General features: G+C 36.1%; 1 protein-coding gene across 8 annotated transcripts in view; it reads right to left on the bottom strand.

Annotated features, from left to right (window-relative positions):
* The window catches only part of YEATS2 (YEATS domain containing 2), a 79,110-nt gene that overhangs the window by 57,930 nt on the left and 1,525 nt on the right, over nucleotides 1–19,655 (bottom strand). For 6 of the 8 annotated variants that reach the window (XM_074328635.2, XM_074328667.2, XM_019735813.3 and 3 more), the window contains exons 2-5: nucleotides 6,800–6,917; nucleotides 4,161–4,258; nucleotides 3,543–3,635; nucleotides 25–270 (exon numbers count right to left, since the gene is read on the bottom strand). In XM_074328635.2, coding sequence (XP_074184736.2) covers nucleotides 25–270; nucleotides 3,543–3,635; nucleotides 4,161–4,258; nucleotides 6,800–6,899 — 537 coding nt within the window. In that variant the 5' untranslated portion in view covers nucleotides 6,900–6,917. Of the gene's footprint in view, nucleotides 1–24; nucleotides 271–3,542; nucleotides 3,636–4,160; nucleotides 4,259–6,799; nucleotides 6,918–19,655 lie in introns of those variants that run through there. The other 2 variants (XM_088793932.1, XM_088793931.1) reach the window with 1 other exon arrangement.

Genomic DNA, 19,655 nt, shown 5'->3' with positions numbered 1-19,655 from the left:
TCCCTCCCATCCATCCAACTATACCCTTCCAGTATTGCGACTTGGTCTCTGTTCCATGTTGTTTGAGAGTCTTTCCTCTATATCCATATTGCTGTTATTGTCTTTGTCAGATAAGAAATCATTGTGTTGAGATAAAGAATCACTTTCAGAATGATTAGCTGATGGTGTTTCTGATCTCTGATTGGCAGGAGAGGATGACCTAGATGGTGATTCCAAAAATTTCTTGATAGCAGGATGATTAAAAACCATTGTATCACACGTCTTTGATCCCTGCAAAAATAAAAGCAATCAAAATAAACTTTTAATCAAATCCTCCAAAAGTAGGCAAAATTCTGATCTTTCCAAAACCCTTATCTATTTTAGGATCATGCTTAAAATCCTTCACCCATATAAAAGTCCAAACTCCTTAACGTGGTCTGAACCAACAAAACTAAAGAGGGATAAATAATAATGCAAATGTTCTAACACTAAAAGTTAAAGATGAAAGTCCTCTGAAGGTAAATTAAAAAATAAAGATAAAAATATAGTAACATATGGAAAGTAAAATTTGACTTAAAAAATAAGTTTCACATAAACACATCAACGGCTCTAAATAAAACATTCCAGTAGAAATATAAAGATAAAAAATATATGCATATGTTAAATGGGCATATGTTAAATGATTCCCACGTAGCAGCAAAAAGGAGTCTAGAATGTTTCAAAATGATTAATACTGATATATAAAGTTTGCCCTCAGTCCAGTACTGAAGCCTTGGGTAATTTTTTATATCTTGTTACTTGCATACAATATATAGTGTGTTCTGTTATAATGTGACACACTGTAGTACATTCCTAGGAAGCCCAGCTTTTAAAAATTGTGCTATTAAAATAATTATTTCAGAAAGAGAAAAGAATCCAGAGACTAGTGCTTCAGAGTCAAAGAAACAAAGTTGTTGAATTTCAACAATAAAGGTACCTTGAGAACAGGGGTGTCCAAACTTTTTTCAAAGGTTTTCACCAAGGGCCATATGCGGTAAAATACACAAATAGCCGGGCCACTCACTCGAGGTGAAGTACGTATTGCCTCACCTGGTTTATTTATGTAAACTGAATATATTTTTGGAATTTGTTGCGGGCCAATTAACAATGGATCGTGGGCTGCAGTTGGCCCGCGGGCCACAGTTTGAACACCCCTGCTTTAGAGCTATAATGTATTTTGTTTCAGCAAACTAAAAATAATTAAATGACAGATCATAATAGACAAAACTATACCTAAATATCCTTGAAAAAATCCTAATCAAAATATGACAAGCTAAAAATCAGTGCATTTCTAGTCCATCAAATAGTGTAAGTCAGAACTGCTAATAGTAAAAAAAGGAACAAAACATTAAATGAATGACCAGCTCTTTAAACAAAGTAGCTACAGTCCTGTGTTATGCAGCCATTAGATCATGATCTCCATCTTGTTGAATCGAACAGCAAGCCACATGACAAATGACATCAGAATCTGCCTTGGGTTGAATATTGTCTCCACAAAATTCATGTCCAACACCGAACCTGTGCATGTGACTTTATTTGGAAATAGAGTCTTTGCAGATGTAATCAAGTTAAGATGAAGTCATTTGGATTAGGTTAGGCCCTAATCCAATGACTAGTGGTCTTTTAAGAAGGAAACTTTGACACAGAAAAAGAAAGAAGACACACAGAGGGAAAACATCCATGTGAAGACAGAGGAAACTGGAGTGATGCAGCTACAAACCAAGGAATACCAAGGATTGCCCACAACCACCAGAAGCTAAAAGCCTAGGAAGGATTCTTCCATAGAGACTTCAGAGAGAGCATGACCCAGCCAACACCTTGATTTTGGACTGCTAGCCTCCAGAGTCATGAGATAATAAATTCCTGATGTTTTAAGCCACCACGCCTGTGGTCATTCATAATGGTAACTCGAGAAGAGTAGTTCAGACTCTAATATGTATTATGCAAACTCTTGCAGTAAAAGGAACAACTATCTATCTGAGAGTAAACTCAATATTCCAGATTTCTCTAAGATAACATCAGGAGTGTGACTAATACCCGGCATGCTAAAGCTCCACGGATGACATGAAAGCCTAAACATGACAGGTACCCATTGTCTGTAAAGACCACAGGGAACGATGCAAAGCAGTGTGCCATCACACCTTCCCCCATTCTCACAGAGCCAGTACTGGCCAAGAGAAGAAATACCTAATTCTAATGGGAAAAAAAAAACCTTAAGAAAAACAAATTTTAAAAAGAACAAAAGTTACACTGAAATTATCAAAACGTCAAACAAGAACTACTTCTGTTCCAGTTTAATCTTATCCCCATCCTTCATAATTGGAGCAATCTAGTGGTATTCACAATAACCAAATGATCACACTTATTATCACTAACAGTAGGACGAGATGATTACGACGTCTCCAGATGTGAAACAACAGGAGGTATATAGCATCACCTATGAAGTATTACCGCCAAAAAGACGTAACCTTAATCTAATCAAATCTTTAGATTTGACTTCCAGTTTACAGAAAAATAGAGGGAATGAAGCAATAACCCAAGGGATAAAATAAATTTAAAACGTAGGACAATTCTATTAATACAAGATAAAGGGCGTGGTCTCTTCAAATAAATCAATATCCTAGGGTAAAAAAGGTGGGAGAACAGTTCTAGATAAAATGAGACTAGACAAACAAAACAGCCAAATGTAGCCATGAACCTTGATTAGACCTTCGTTCAAAACAACCAGCTTTAAAAGATATTTTGGGGACAACTGGGAAAATTTGAATATGGATGGGTTACCACATAATAGTGAAGCATTCTCTTAGGTATTATGACTACATAGAAGAATGGCTTTTAGTAAATACACAATTAAGTATTTAGGGGTCATTTTGCCTGGAACTTATTTTCAAATGTTTTAGAGAAAAATAAAATCAGAAAGCAAACACGGAAAATGTTAAAATTGTTAAATCTATGTGATGCATAAACAGGTGCTTATTTCACCTTTTCTGTGTATTTGAACATTTTCATAAAAGATGGGGGGAAAATCAGGGCTTTTTGAATAGGGTAAATCTACTGAAACTACAAACTGCCATTCATTCGCAGTAAAAGGTAGGAGGAAAATCAATCAATGTATAACTTACTCCAAAGAACCATAATCAAGTGAAGAGGAATAAAGCCAATTAGAATAGGGCCTCACTCAGCTTTGCAAAGCCTAACAACAATGTATATGCAAAGCCTAACAACAATGCTAAATGCAAAAGTAAATGCAAAGCCTAACAATAATGCTAAATATTAGTAGCAGAGGGAATAAATAAAAAGAAAAAAATGTTTTAGGATTACTGACAACATAGAGGTATGATGCAAGGATTATGGTGGAGCACAGCAAGTTTATGTACATTCCCAGGAATATAAATTAGGCTTCTTGAATTCTAAAGATCAATATAAGAAATGTTTCAAAGGCAGGAATTCCACATCAACACTAATTTCCCCTTCACACAACAAATATGGGTGGCCAGAAATGACTGCATATGAGAAAAACTTACCTCAGAAACTTTTAGAAGTCCTGCAGAAGCATAGTAGTTGGCGACAATGCAGGCACGAAGTTTATCCATCATCCTTCTTGCCTCAATCAGTCGCTAAAAACAAATGTTAACTCATTACTTTAAAAAATGGAAATGACAGGAGAGATATATACAAAAATTCATAAAGTAGAAATGCAAATGACCAAAAAAACCTCAACTTCTCTAATAATCAAAAACAAATAAAAATGACCATTTTCCACCTATCACATAGGCAAAAGATTTGAAAGAATGACAAAAACTAAGGTTTGCAAGAGTATATAGGTATAGTAATATGTGTATTTATGTGTATATATACATATTCACTGAGAAATGTCCACAAAGATTTGAGCACAAGAGCAAAGAGGAATTATCTTTTGGGATGAAATTCCAGGTAATTTTTTTCTTTATCTTTTCTTGCAAGTTCATTTAAAGAACAACAACAACAAAAAGCATGTCTTTTTTCCCCAAAACAAGGAAGCTCTTTTTAAAAGAAAAGCAAAGGGCGGAAAAAACCATGATTCTATTTCAATAGATTTTTTTCAAGTCATCCCGTATAGATTTTTTTTCAATCGCTTTTTTTTTAATCTGTCATCATTATACCTGGTCAATGACTTCAATTTCATGTTCCTTATTCTTCATTTCAAGTGCAAATTGTTCCTTGATAATAGTCTCGATCTTCTGCACTGCAGCATCTCGAGCTACACAAAGAACATAAAATAATCCAAGGTCTAATAACCAGTGGCTATCTTGATTTAAGTCAGCAAGCAAAAAAAGAAACTAAAAAACTAATACTGGGGAAAACTGACCTAGTGTGTTTCCTGCTATATGATGCACTGAGCAGACTACATCAGTCTGTGGCATTCCTGCCAAAAAAGCTGAATCTAATCACAGGGACATCAGACAAACCTAAACTGAAGGATATCCTACAAAATAACTGACCTATACGATTCAAACATTAAAGTCAAGAAAGATTGAGAAGATTAAAAGAGACTAAAGAGATATGAAAACTAAATGCACTGTGTGATTCTGGACTGAATCCTGAAGAAGAGGAAGCAGTTACAAAATACAACACTGGGATAACCGGAAAACTTAAATGTGGACCACAGAATAGATAACGCAATGGATAAATGTTAAAAAGTCCTGCTTTTGAGAATTGTACTGTGGCTACATAAGAAAATTTCCTTAGAAACTATACAGAAGTGTTTACATGTGCCTAATTTATTTCCCAATGATTTAGAAAGAATGATGTGGGTAAGTATATACCTCCGTGCGTGTGTGTGTGTGTGTGTGTGTGTGTATGTGTGCACGCGTGCAAACTTGGAAGGGAGAAAAATAATGAACCAAATGAGATAAATGTAAACAACTGGTGAATTAACCTTGATAAAAGACATACAGGTACTTCTTGCAATTTTTGTGTTTGAAATTAATAAAAATAAAATGACCAAAAAATAAAATGAATCCCATAAAGATTCTGAAAGAAAGATTTGGTGACCTCTGAAAACTCATAGCCCCAAAGGGAAAGAAAGTAAAGAATTAGCTAGATCAGTAACATGAGAGCAGTTCATAAAAAGGCAGGAAGTTCCCTTCTGTAGAGAAGGATGTAGCAAGCAATTCAGCAGTTTCTGATCATAACTACCTGGAATGAGCAAAGAAAGAATTCAAAAGGAAAGAAAATGACTCAGTCGGTGACAGAATTCAGATGATGACTCAAAGTAATATTGAACTGAAGAGTTAAAAATATCAGAATATAACATGTAGCTGGACACGAGAGAATAAAAAAAAAAAAAAAGACTCAAATGACTGCTTGAAAAACCTGGGATTTTGTAAAATGATCCTGTGTTTGTAAGATGCAAAAAGTCACCACCCATGCCTTGGAGTATATGAAAAATAAAAAAATTTCAACCCTTTGATCACCCATGTCATTTTCTTCCTGTAAAATATGCCATTAGATCGGCAATTTAAAACTAGTAACTGTATAAGCATTTTTGTGGACATGTCTGCCTAGAGGCAAATGACTGATTTTTCTCATATTTGAGGTAAAGAGTATTTGCAGTGGTACTGTATGTATCCTTGTTTATGTAACCCTGCTTGGGCTGAGTATTTGGGACTTAAATTAGATTTAAACTGAAATTACAAAGCTTACTGAAACAATCTTTTTTCCTATTCTTGTTTTTTTTTTTAAGTTATGCCATGTGATGCATTTGAGTAATGGATTGAAGTTTAAGATACTCTCACGTTTATCTGGCTTGTTATTGAAAGGAAACGACATTTCCTCATAAATAAAATTATAACTAAATGGGGAGAAAAGTTGCAGTGAAATGTTTTCATTATTTGGAATTAGAGTTGATAATTTTCGGTCCACAAAGACTTCTGGGGGGTACATGTCACTTGACTGCACTTACAGAGACAGGAATTTTTCTTCACCCGTAAACTCCAGGGGTCCCCATCTTTGTGGAGCTGTAACCCCTTATCTATGACTTTGATGTCTTCCTTACCCAGCTATAAGTATTAACTTATGTAGATTTATTATTTAAATAAACAGTAATGAATTTCAGCAATAATTTGTTTTAAAAACTTAAATTTAGCAACTTTTTAAAGATAGATTACAACATTATGGGACACGTAGTTGATGATTTGCTCTTTCACGAATTATATGATCTCGGACAAGTAACTGAATGCCTCTCAGCCTTAACTACTAGCACCAAGTGCAGGAATAAACTCAATCAATGTTTCCCAAATTTCCATCATTCATATACCACCTTCAAGATACTTACCATATCTGAGAACCATGTGAAACATCTAATTAAAACAATTAGCATTTAAAAATAATTTTAGCCTTATCCTAAGCAACAGTAGTCACGTAACTACAAATCTCATGAGACCATCATCTTTTCTATATACATTAAAATAATATATAACTATTAATATAAAATAACCCAAATCCATATAATCATCTCACACAATAGTACACGGCAGTACAGATATCGAGACTTTATGATTGTACTTCACATACAATGAGCTAAAACTGACTGCCTGTCTCATTATTATTGATGCTTTCACCTTCTACCTGATTGCCACCATAGTACGTTACTATTAAACAGAGCACTTAGCTAATCCCGCTCACGAACCTCTTGGAATTATACACAGCAGTGAAAATGCACTTATTTTAGCTCCTATAAATCTCCCACAGAGGCATGTGACAACAAAGAAATAATTTCTTATGGCAGGTGAATTTCTACCTGAATTCTCAATTGCTTTATGCCGCTTGTTTGGAAGAGCTACAGAGACGTCCTCATAATCAGGGTCGGATTCTTTGATTGGTCGCTTGATTCCAGACATGATGACATCCGTTCTTCACTGTGAAGCAATAATAAATTAATTAATAACATCGCTTACTACTAGTACTTATAAATATATGTACTGGGGATTATGACATAATACTGACACTTAAAAATCTGTGTAAATACGTGTATGTTCATATCACTTTTAAAGCCAAAAGCATAACTAATTTCAAAAGTTTACTAAAGAAAATATCATCATCATCTGTTACAAAGCATGGGTTTCCCTTTCAAGAGAAAATCCTTTAACAAGGCAGTACATTGTTCAAACTTAAAAAAGGGCCAGGCTTTCAAAGAAGGGCCATCATAAGGAAAGGAAAGGAAAGGAAAAAAAACCAGACTTTGATGAAAACATGGTAAGGCCACACAGTATCTTGGAATTCACAACCCATCAAGCATATTACAAAATATGAGCAATACAGTTAAGATCTCAATAAATAATTTATTACACAAATCCTCTCTCTGGTACTTGCTCAGTACCTGCTACATAACAGGTCCTCAATAAATATTGTTACTGATCATTTATTATTAATCATAATGAACACAAACCATTCACTTATATTAAACTAACAACTGAGCCATATGGTAAACAAGTCCTAGGTATACAAATTTTTTAATCAAACAATCCAAAAAAATCTTCTAGATACACACTATCCTGATACATTAGCCACTACCCATATGTGACTCTTTAAAGTTAATTAAAATTAACTTTAACATAAAATTTAAAACTTAGTTCTTCTTGTCTTCCTCATTTCAATATTTCACGTTTCAGAACTGGCCACAGTGGCCAGTACCTACTACATCGGACAGCGCAGATATAGAACATTTACACTGCAGAAAGTGCTACCGGACCCACGGCTCCTCTTCCAAACCGTGTCTCACTGAGCACTTATTAATATTTCATGAGTCAGTGAAGGATACGCTGTCCAGACCAGCACTGTGCAAAAGAAATATAATGTGAGCCACAAATTTAATATTTTCTAGCAGCTACATTTTAGTAATAAGTGGGTGACATTAATTTGAATAATATATTTTATTTAATCAATGTACCCCAGATATTATCATTCTAACAATATAATCATTCTAAACAAATTAGCAATAAGATATTTTACATTCTTCTCTTTCCACTGAGTCTTTAAAATCCATTGTGTACTTTACACTTAGAAAACATCTCAATTTGGACTAACTACAGTTCAAAGGATCAATAACCCCCCATGGCTAGTCGCTCCCTTATTGAGCAGCGAGGGTCCACTGATACACAGATAAGAAAACAGGTCCAGGGTGGTGACATGAGTTGCCCCTTAGAGCATTAATCTATGGCACAGAAAAGACAAGAGCTCTGATTTCCAAACCTCTGCTCTACCACTAACGGAGATTAGCTACCTAATCAAAGGCAAAAACACAGTGTGTATTTACTGAGGTAATAAAAAGTTTGAAAATAAAAATAAATAAAATAAAATGTCAACTCAAACATATTTATTTTTCATTCACCATATTTAAAACAGAAATACTAATTTAGAAGTCTCTTGGCTCTTAGTCCAGTTCTTTCACCCATCCCAGAGATAGACTCACTTGATTCAGCTGGAAGACTCATTATGTAATGATATATGTCTATGAAGACCCCAACTAAGAGAACATTTTGCCTGTAACTGTTATCTTGTGTAATACTCCTAAGCTTTAAAATGTTCTAAAAACCCTCAGCATTAATAAACATCCTTAATCAAACCATTTAATGTTTATTTACCATCATTATCTACCTGCTCTAATTTAGAATATAAATGAGTATTTTTGTAGAGGCCCTGAATCCAACTGATTTTCTGTTTTTAAAGCTTATAAAAAGTGAGAATAAAGCCTTATCCTTTTAGTCTGCTACCAGTATTAGACAACCTGAAAAATCTTGGGCAATTACATAAAGAATACGTTCTTGAAACTCAATAAACCTCCTTCCTTCTTCCTTAATGCAGATAGGAAAAAACCACCTCCTACTCTGATAAACCTGAAATCAGAGGTAGATACATCCCAGCAGATCTCCGAATCAATTTCTGCGTCAAACCATTTCCTTAGGGAGCACCTGTCTTCTCCAGTTTGCCGAGAGTCTTACGGGATTACCTGTAAAGATGAGTGAGTCCAGCATCATCTTCACTCATCCATTCTATGGATTTCACACCCTGCATATTCTCCTCCCACCCCCACCAAGTAATCTCAAGAATGACAGTGGCTCCTCCCCAGAAAATCTGGGGATCCTTGAAGACGGTATTTTATTTTTCCCCTCACTTAAGGGATAAAGTAAAACTTTCTTTTGACTTTTGCTCTAAAACTGGAGGAATAGAGGAAAAGAAGAATTTGGTGCTGGAGGGGTTTGGGTGGGTAAGGAAGAAACAAACCATCAATGGGTGAAATTGTGCTGTGAAGGTAATTCCTATTTCACGCAGCCCTTTAAGCAAGCCTCACCTATCATTTTGGGGCACAGATTTGAGCTTCCGATCAACATGCTTAGGAAGATTTAGGTCCGTACTAAGTATTTTTAAGTAATTCAGGTCTGCTTCAGTCTAGCAAGAACAATACTAAAGTACACACATACCCCATTCAAGTGCATGCTAACTAAGGCTGGAGCACAGTCTGAGGCAATGCTCATCATGATGTAATAAAGAAGTGAGTGGAATGTGCAACGAGTGACCCATGGTAATATCAAGTTGTGGATTCTTCTTGTCTGGCTTTGAGATTTATGAAAAGGAAATGTGAGCAGTTGTTAGATATTGTCAGATTCAACTCTGAAACGAAATGTCCTACTAATCCTCTTTAGGTTTTGAATCAGATGGAACTGAAAAGAATACTGACATAGTACTGCGAACCGTTAAAAAAAATCTGTTACTGTTTATAATTTGTCTATGAGAAAGAATTTTCTCCATACCATGGGACCAAGTCCAAATACAGAAATATATGTAATGCTGATTCCTCCGATTTAAAATTTTTCTCACTGAAACAGCCTCATTAGAAAAACAACACCAAATGCTGTCAATTTAAACTTTAAAAATACATTTTTCTCCCATGTACAATGTAAGAAAGCAACACTACCCTGTATTACACCCATTCAAATAGCATAAACAAGTCTGAGTTTCTGAAAAAAGGTTAAACCCCAAAATGAACAAAACCTTTCAATATTCTTTACTTTGAAATCAATGCAAGAGAAAAATAATTTTTAAAAGAAATTGTGTAATTAAAAACAAAAATTATGTAATATAAAGTGACTACAAATTCTTAATAAAAGGTCTTAGTTCTCATTTCAGAGAAGATCTAGAACCCTAGAACTCAGTCCTAGAACCCTGTTTTACAGCTACCACGTCTTGGGGGAAGGAGTAAGATCTTGTAAGTAAGGTCCTTGAAAAATCTGCCGTGTAGTATGTGAGGTCTCTTTTCAACATAACACTGTATGATGCTCATGGCATTTGAATCTCATTAGAACCACTGAATTTTGTGCTTTCAGTCAAGACAACTTTTCCCATCTGACTGAAAAGGGGGGGATGGGGAAGGCAACACAATCATTTTCCATCTGCTTCCATAACACACAGATGCTCCTAAAATGTTAATGATTTTATCATTCTTTGGCCGTATCCTTTCTACATTCATTTCAAACAAAATATTTTCCCCTTTTTAAACAAGACAGCCAGTGTTCCTTTATTCAATATCTGAATGACGGAATCTACAATCTATTCTCCTCTACTAGCCAGTGACATTTCAAAAATGTCTATAAAAACCCAAACAGGAGAATGAGCACACAAACTGTGGTATACCCAAAAAAACTCCTAATCCAAGTAACAACAGAATGAATCTCAAAACCATTATGGTAAGTAAAAGAAGCCAGACGCCAAAGAGTACATAAGAGTACATACTAAAGGATTCCACTTACATGAAACTCTAAAACAGACAAATTTATCAATGGTGAAAGAAAAGAGTAGTTGGGGTGCTCGTAGTAGGGACCGATTAGGAAGAGGAATAGGCTCTTTCTGGGGTGATAGAAATATTTTATGTCTTAATGAGGGTGTGGGTTACATGGGGATATGCAATCATGAAACTCATCCATCCAAACACTTAAAATCTGTGTATTTCACTATACCTCAATTTAGAAAAGGACTATACACATATTTATCTGATCATGTCATCTCCTGCTTGAAATCTTCAATTGCTTCCCAAAACACTTAGAATAAAATCACACTCCTTAACATAATCTACCAGATCTTACATGAATGGAGCCCAGCCTCCCTCTCCATCTTTAATCATTAAAATCCAGAAACATTGGTTCTTTTCTGTTCCTCAAATATACTTCAATCTTTCCTTAGGGTTTTTGGACTTAAGGTTCCTTCTGTAGGAATACTCTTCCTCTAGGTTAGCTTTACCAGATCCCAACTCAAATGCCTACAATGTCAGAGAAGGCCTTCCCTGACATAGTACATCCAACATAACTCTCCCCATCTTCCCCCTACAAAGTCCCTGGAAATTCTCAATAAATTATTTGCTGAATAAATAAATGAATAACTAAAATACATGCCAAAATACCCACAGGGAATACTGGGCTTCCCTGAAAATAAGACCGGGTCTTATATTAATTTTTGCTCCAAAAGATGCATTAGGGCTTATGTTCAGGGGATGTCTTCCTGAAAAATCACGCTAGGGTTTATTTTCCGGTTAGGTTTTATTTTCGGGGAAACATGGTATAACTACTAGCTTACACTAGCTTTATCGTATTTACACAATACTGTACTTGTTGTATTGCTGATATTGCTACACTTTCAAAGGCACCATAGCTAAATGTTTAAAATAAAGAGATGTGCAAAGTTATTATATAAACAGACACATGAAAACAAAGATAGCAGGCATAGCAAGACTAATAACAGACAATAATTTAAGGCAAAAAATAATAAAGATGTTACTATTAAAAGACAATCACAAAGATTGTCTTACACACTAAACGACACAAGCGTAGTGTTAAAATATACAAAATATAAAACAAACCAGAAATGTAAGGAGAATTTAAGAAAATCACGATCATAATAGAATTTGAATACATCTCTCTCAGAAATATAAAAGATAAAGAAACACAACAGATACAAATACAGATGATACAGACAATGCAATTAACAAGCCAGATTTAACAGATACATATAACTCTGAACCCAGCAGAGAATGTTTGAAACATCTGTAAAAGTGTATTAAAATTACATAATAGTATATATAAAGAAAGTCTCAATTATTTCTAAATGTGGAAATGTTATAGCCATATTCTCTGATCCTAATAAAATTAAATATGAAATTATTAACAAAAACTCACTATGCTATGGAAAATAAGACACTGTTCTAAATAAGTCATGGCTCAAAATTAAAATAACAGACTATTAAAAACTTAACAACGAGGACACCATATATCTAAACCTATGGAGATGTGGCCAAAAGGCATCCTCAGAGAAAAATGACACATCAGTTTCTTCATTTGTGAATACAGATACAAATCCAATCCAGCAGGGTATTAAAAGAATAGTGCATCATAACCAGAAGGTGATTAGATTACTGCCAGTAAGAAAGTACTGGGAAGATCCAGAAGCAAGATAATTTGCACTGTACGTGTGTGGGGACAGAGCCCCAGAAAGTAGTTTACAGGCTCTCAGCCTCATGTGGAAAGGTGGTGGCTCGGCTGTGGCTGATTGGCTGTTGGTTGTGGCCGGTTAGCCGATTGGCCGCCGGTATAACTGCTGCGGCTACGGAGGAGAGCCGAGGACTGCCGAAGAGCCGAGCAGAGCCGAGGAGAGCGGAAGAGAGGAGAGGAACAGGGTCGAGAGAGTGGAGGAGAGTCGTCGGTCGGTCGGTGGAAAGGCAGACGGCAGGTCGCGTGTCCAGTGAACCCAGCCTCCAGTGAGACCATAGTGATATGACTCCCCTACCTATGGCTCCGTGGGTGTTCCTTTTTGGCTTCACCATATCCTGCGTTCTTGTGTGGGGAGCGGGAGCAGAGACCCCACAGGCCGCCCCGCCTGAAAAATGGCGCGGCGAGCAGGCCTCCGTGCACGACAAATGGCGCAGCAAGCAGGGTCTCCCGCACGACAAATGGCACAGCGAGCAGGGTCTCCCGCACGACAAATGGCACAGTGAGCAGGATCTCCCGCACGACAACGTGTGTAATGTTAGACCTTTAGGAACTTACTAATGCAAGCAACTTTCAGTAATCCAAATAAATACAATCCATTTCATGAATTACATTTTGCAAATTAAAAATAGCAACAGTTTTTACCCCAACACCATGAGGGCTTCCCAAAGACTACCCAATGTGCACTCTAAGAATACATATCCATTTTAATATTATACTGAGAAAAATCAATAGGCATAAAGAAGTCCTACCAAAAGAATCAAAATATATTTCAACATCAATTTAAATTTTTTCCTCTATTTGAAGATTACCCATAGAACTGTCATCTCTTATTGATATAGATAACTGAAAATATATACAGCTAATATTCTCCCCAAAATTATGCTTGTTTTCCACACTACAAGCAATCTGAACTAACCTATCATAGGAAAGACGCAGATTAAGGGAAATCTAAAAGGAAGAAGAGAAGATTGTTCCAATTTTCGTTAAAGTTGATACTGACAAAAAAAAAAAATCTATCCTAATTATCCTAAGCCAGGTCTTATACACAAAATTGTTTTAATATGCTCTCACTAATTGGCCAACATAATGTTTCTTCTACTCATCTGGAATTTTAAGTAAAAATAAGCACAATTTTACACTGGACCAGAATGGTGGGAAGCTGATAGAGTTTGAGCATTAGCATCCAACTGATGTGGGCCATTCAGTTGATGATGTGGGCCTTTCCCAATATGACGTGTATAGAGCCGAGCAAAATAAAAAAGCTAGGCAGTTGAACTAAAAAAAATAGTTTCATTACTTATTATCTATTTTCCAGTCAAAACTTCTACTTTCGTATTATGATAAATAAAACTGCTTAAGACCATCGCAATTGTAACAAAGGTCAGCCCCAGGACCCATTTTGGCTAGTACTGTCTCTAATCTTACAAAGTAACAGCATGAAAAAGGGTTGAGGAATAAGAGAGCTATTCTAAATTATCCATGCCACTGCTTCTACTCATCAGTGTAAGAACTGGACAGCGGGCCTCAGGTAAGTTTTACTCTTCCTTTACCCCATTCACTTCGACATACTTTTTCTGGACAAAGTGAATCATAAGGGATGTTTAAGCATTTTGTGGCTGTTCAGGTAAATTCTTAGGTTGACAAAAGGAAAGCCATAGAACCTTCCAGTGACTTCCGTGGCGCTCCTTTCAGACACAGATCATTGGAATTGTCTAAAATGATAGTTCTGATTCATACGACAATCCTGTTGTTTCAGTTGTGAAGTGGTAAAAGCTTTCTAAGAGAAGCAAAAAGGAAACAAAACTTGTCTACACATCCAGGTTGGAGAGGAAAGAAGGGGCTGGACCATTTCAAGACTGTGTCAAAAATTGTTGGACAGTCATTGAGAATATATAAATCGAACCAATTATTGCATCCTGCTAAATAGGGACTTTTCACTGGAGCTTTCAAATCGACAATAAATCAATCCTATGGGGATAAATTGCATACCTTTCTATCTGGAGCTAAGATTCTACAAAGGAAACCAGCACCTTAAAGCCCAAGACATCTTTTAGAAAACTGTGTGTTCTTTAGACCAACACTACCTAATTTAGAAGATCTACATATCTACAAAAACATACCTACTGATGACAAATTTCTGGAATTCAATAGTGATGGGTGTATAACTTTGTGAATATACTTAAAAAAAAAAATCCCAAAACACTGAAGAAGTGTATTTTATAGCACGTGAGTTAAATCTCAACAAAGAAAGACACTATAAAAAATAATAATGATAAATCCAATATATATTAACCTCAAACAGAAATCTATTTACAGATTATCCTACCCCAGGTATGTGTGTACTATGCATCCACTGGCAGGGCGGCAGGGCAGTCAGGTGGAGAATCAACATTAGGAAGACCAGTTGGGTGGGACGGCACTGAGTTTTAATACTTTTAAATTTAACTTTATTATGAAATATTTCAGGTATTCAAAAAAGTATGAAACGATCAGTGAGGGGAGTACAAGGAAGTTCAAAAATATTAGTAATTTCCTGTTTCATAAGCTGGGTGGTGGCTAAATAGAAATTTGTTGCTTTATTATTATTTAAAATATACTTCCTTATATGTGCTCTTTAGTATATATGACATATTTCACAATTTAAAAAAATAAAACTGTAAAGATTTAAAAAGAAATCATGTACGTTCCTACTATGGAGTAAATCAGTTCTATGTGACGTATGCATTCCTAAAAAGCACCACACTGTGTAAAACTCTATACTAAAAACCACAAGGCTTATTGCAAAATTGGAATTTAGAAGTACAACACTCAAAAAAGTTATACCAGTGACATAACAAATGGGAGCCTAATAACTGTAGCAGTTTTACACGTTAAATGGTTAAGAAATACATAAATGCCACAACTATGGCACTTGACCTTGAAAAAGACCTCAGGTTTGCTGTGGAAGTGGGCACTGAGGTTGCAGCTTGTGAGTTACGGTCAAGTGGTAAAGGAGGGTAATCTAAAATCAACACCAGACGTGGAAGGGTGTGGCTCATAACATAGCAGTAAACTGAGGTCGTTGGGGGATGTTTGAGGTGTAGCCTGTGTGCGGCTTGGCTTGTGTATCCCTTCCATGGTTCAGTTCAGCAGGGTACAGTTTCCTGTATCCATATTTTCTTGCAGAAGAAATCACGTGTAAGCAAATGTGAACTTCATATTATACGCAAATAGTTCCCTAATATATCAAATGCGTTGGAACAAGTTTGTGTTTTCCTGTAGCAAAACTGATTGTACCACTGTAAGGCTGTAATGCAACCATTAAAAAGAAATGTGCTGATATGGAAATACCTCTAAAATAAATTGTCAAGTGAAAAAAAACCCAAGGTGCAGAACAGTGTGTATACTTTGATTCCTTCTTTTGTAAACTAGGGGAAAAAGAGACAAAAGAAGTGTTGGTATATACTTGTTTTTCTAGAACATAAATAAGAAAAACCAACAATAAATAACTGCCTCTAGGTAGTGGTTCTGCCTTTCTTTTTCTTTTTTCCAATATATGACTTTGATTGCATCTTTAAAATATCACAAAAGAGTCTAAGGAATCACTCGACATCTCGGTGTTTCTGTAGCTGGACAACTTAGATCTTAGTCATCAGCCTGCTGAACTATTCCTTTTTCAGAAACAGATATCATCCAAAATTATTCTGATATCCTTGCTTTTAACTGCTGTGGCTTGTTGAATCAAAGCAGCTGAATTTGATACAAGTTCATCGTTTCCTTCAAGAATTAACTCAGCTTTCTGGGCTTGAGATACTGAACAAGCAACACTTGACCTCATGCGAACCTTGCAGATATATTTTTCACCCAAGAAATTTCGGATTTCAACAGGAGAACCATTCTCCTGAATAACGTTGATGGGGAAGTGAGCGTGCGCAGACCGCATCGTGTTTCGGAAGCCCAATGTAACCCTCGATCGTGTTCTGTATGTGACAGGTAGTGCGAACAGGAGCCAGTTCCTTCCTATGTCCCCACCATTGTCACCGGAGCCTCTTCTTTTCTTTCCAGGGAGACTGAGTTCTACATGGATGTGATCGAAGTGCCTCTGGGGCCCTTCACAGTAACTGTGGTCTCTGCGGAGTGACATCCACGTTTTCTGGGACGTCCAGTCTGACTGCTGAGAATGGTCTGCATCCTCACAGTAGATGCAGCGAAGAGCCTGCCTTTCATTTTAATTCCTGACTATGATGTTTGATTTTTCTTACCATGTACATGAATTATTTTGAGGAGGGAAATGCCAAAAGGACTAATCCGGGAGACAGATTACAGGTGCCTTTACGTCTCTGTTTTCTTCTTACTTCTCTATATGTTCCAAGAACACAATTACGGAGAGTGTGGAATAACTGGAACTCTCATGCACTACTGGTTAGAACGTAAAATGGGATAATCATTTTGGGAAACAGTTTGGCAGTTTTTTTTAAGACCTTAGACATACCCTATCATATGACCTAGTCATTCCAATCCTAGGTATTTACCCAAGAGAAATGGGTAAACAATATTCTATTGTATGGCTATATCACAATTTATCTACTCACCTATTAATGGACATTTAGGTTGCTTACAAAAGCATATGTCTATACAAAACTTGTACATAAATGTTCACAAACAGGCAAATCCACAGACACAAAAAGTAGTTGCCGGGCTGAGGGGTGGGAGGCAGCAACTGAGACTGATGACTGCTAATAGATATGGGGTTTCTTTCTAGGGTGATGGAAAAGTTGCAGAATTAGATAGTAATGATGGCTGCACAACCTGTGAATATACTAAAAACCACCAAATTATGCACGATAAAATGGTGAATTCTACATTATATGAATTGTATCTCAATAAAAGTATACGTATACTCTAAAATAAACTAACTTTTCCAAATAGATAAAAATCACCGATGTCTCCATAACTCTGGCTCACTCTTCAGATAAACAGAATAAACAATCCTTGCCTAGGAAAACTAGTTCTACTTCTCCTTGTCTGCAGTCATCAAAGTTCACATGCCTGAACACCTCATGTTTACCTTCCAATGGGTTCATATTTCACCTCTACTTTCTCTCCACTTAGTAAAATGCTCTTCATCCTTAAAGAATCAAATTAAATTCCAACTCATCCATCAAGTGCACTCCAGCCTTCAAAAACTTTTTTTCTAACCCCCACAGAACTGATGATACAGAAACAATCTGCTTCACAAGTCTTGTCTTCTTTGAGGAAAAAGTGTATCAACCCTCACCCTCCATTTGGCAGCTGTGTAGAAAACAGAACGAAAGGGGGCAGGTTTAAGGCAGGGAGATGGGGGACAATTTAAGGAAATGACAAGGAAGACTCAAATAAAAAGCTATGGTCGAATGAGATCAAGTATTTCTGAGAATCTACGCGTATCCTATGGAAATACTCTCGAGGCAGGGCGATAGACACACATGTGGGCTGTATTCACAGATCTACAACTTAAGTGTTAGTTCTCCTCTTCCTATACATTTTATAATAAGAAACTAGAAACAGTCCATAGCAAATTATAGTGCATCCACTGCATACGAAGGCATTTTATTATGTGAGGACATGATCTTGCATGTGGAGAAAACCCTAAATATTCCACAAAAAAATTGTTAGAACTAATAAGTGAATTCAGCAAAGTAGCAGAATACAAAGCCAAATGACCAATATCAAAAGGAAATCACAAAAATAATTTCATTTATAATAGCATCAAAAAGAATGAAATACTTAGGGATTAACTTAACCAAGGAGGTAAAAGATTCGTACAATGAAAACTACTAAACACTGCTGAAGGAAATTAAAGACATAAATAAATGGAAACACAACTCATGTTCATGGATTAGAAAATTTAATATTGTTAAAATGTCAGTACTACTCAAAGCCATCCACTGCTTCAGTACAATCCCTATCAAAATCCCAATGACATTTTCTGCAGAAATAGGAAACCTATCCTAAAATTCATATAGAACGGTGGCTGCCAGGGGCTGGGGGGAAAGAAGGGAATACGGAATTATTGTTTAATGGGTGCAGAGTTTAGTTTTACATGATGAAAAATGTTATAGAGATGAACGGTGGTGATGGTTGCACAACGTTATGAATGTATTCAATACACTTAAAAATGATTAAGGTGGTAAATTTCATGTCATGTGTATTTCACCACAATTTTAAAAAAGGTATACATAAGAGTTAAATGATAAGTACATTTTTTTCCATTATCGATCACGTCCTTCCTGATGGAGCATACGTAATAAGTATATTTATTCGGGGGTGGGGGTAGGTGACATAAGGGGGGAAATTCTGCAAACACTATGTCAAGCTACATATTTTTAAAATCTAAAGAGCTCTTAACAATAAATTAGAAAATGACCAACAAATAAAAAGATGCAGAGGACAGGAACAGAAATTCACAAATGGCCGATAAATGTGGAAAAATCTTCAACCATATTAGTAATCCAGGAATGGAAAAATTAAACAAGACACCATTTTTTTATCTATCAAATTTAGTTTGGGGGCAGATGAAATAAGGTGTCTTGAAGGCCCTCTTTTTTCTAATTCACACTCACTGTCTTCATTTCCTCAATCCCATTCAATTATTCCAATGTGGTTTCCACCTTAGACCTCTGGATAGTAAGTACTACCAATGACCAAAACCAGTAACCTCCATTTCAAATCCAACTGAGCATCTTACTAAACATCTTAGAAACACTGATAAGAGGACCAACTCTCCATCTTCCAGACACTTACCTCTCTTGGCTTCCATGACACCAGTCTCCTGCTTTTCCCCCTAACTCACTCTTTCTTTCTGCCCTGTGCTCCATCTTCCTCTACCAGACCTCAAAGTATTGGAGTGCCTGAGACTTGATTTTCACTTATTTATACTCTTCCCCTGTGTGGTATCATATCATCTCATAAATGGGAATATCATCCATATAACTGAGTACGTACTCCCAAATTTTTATCTCCAGCTCTAGTCTCTCTTCTGTGAGTTCCAAACCTGTATATCCAACTGCCTCGTCAACATAACAACTTCAAAACTAATATGTGTCTCAAATTTAATATGTCCAAAACAAAACTAATGATTTTTCCCACCTTGAAGTTCTC

This window comes from Rhinolophus sinicus, chromosome 17, assembly GCF_057876585.1.
Source record: "Rhinolophus sinicus isolate RSI-liver-muscle chromosome 17, RSI-T2T, whole genome shotgun sequence".
Classification (NCBI taxonomy): domain Eukaryota; kingdom Metazoa; phylum Chordata; class Mammalia; order Chiroptera; family Rhinolophidae; genus Rhinolophus; species Rhinolophus sinicus.
This window is presented reverse-complemented; position numbering and strand designations above follow the sequence as displayed.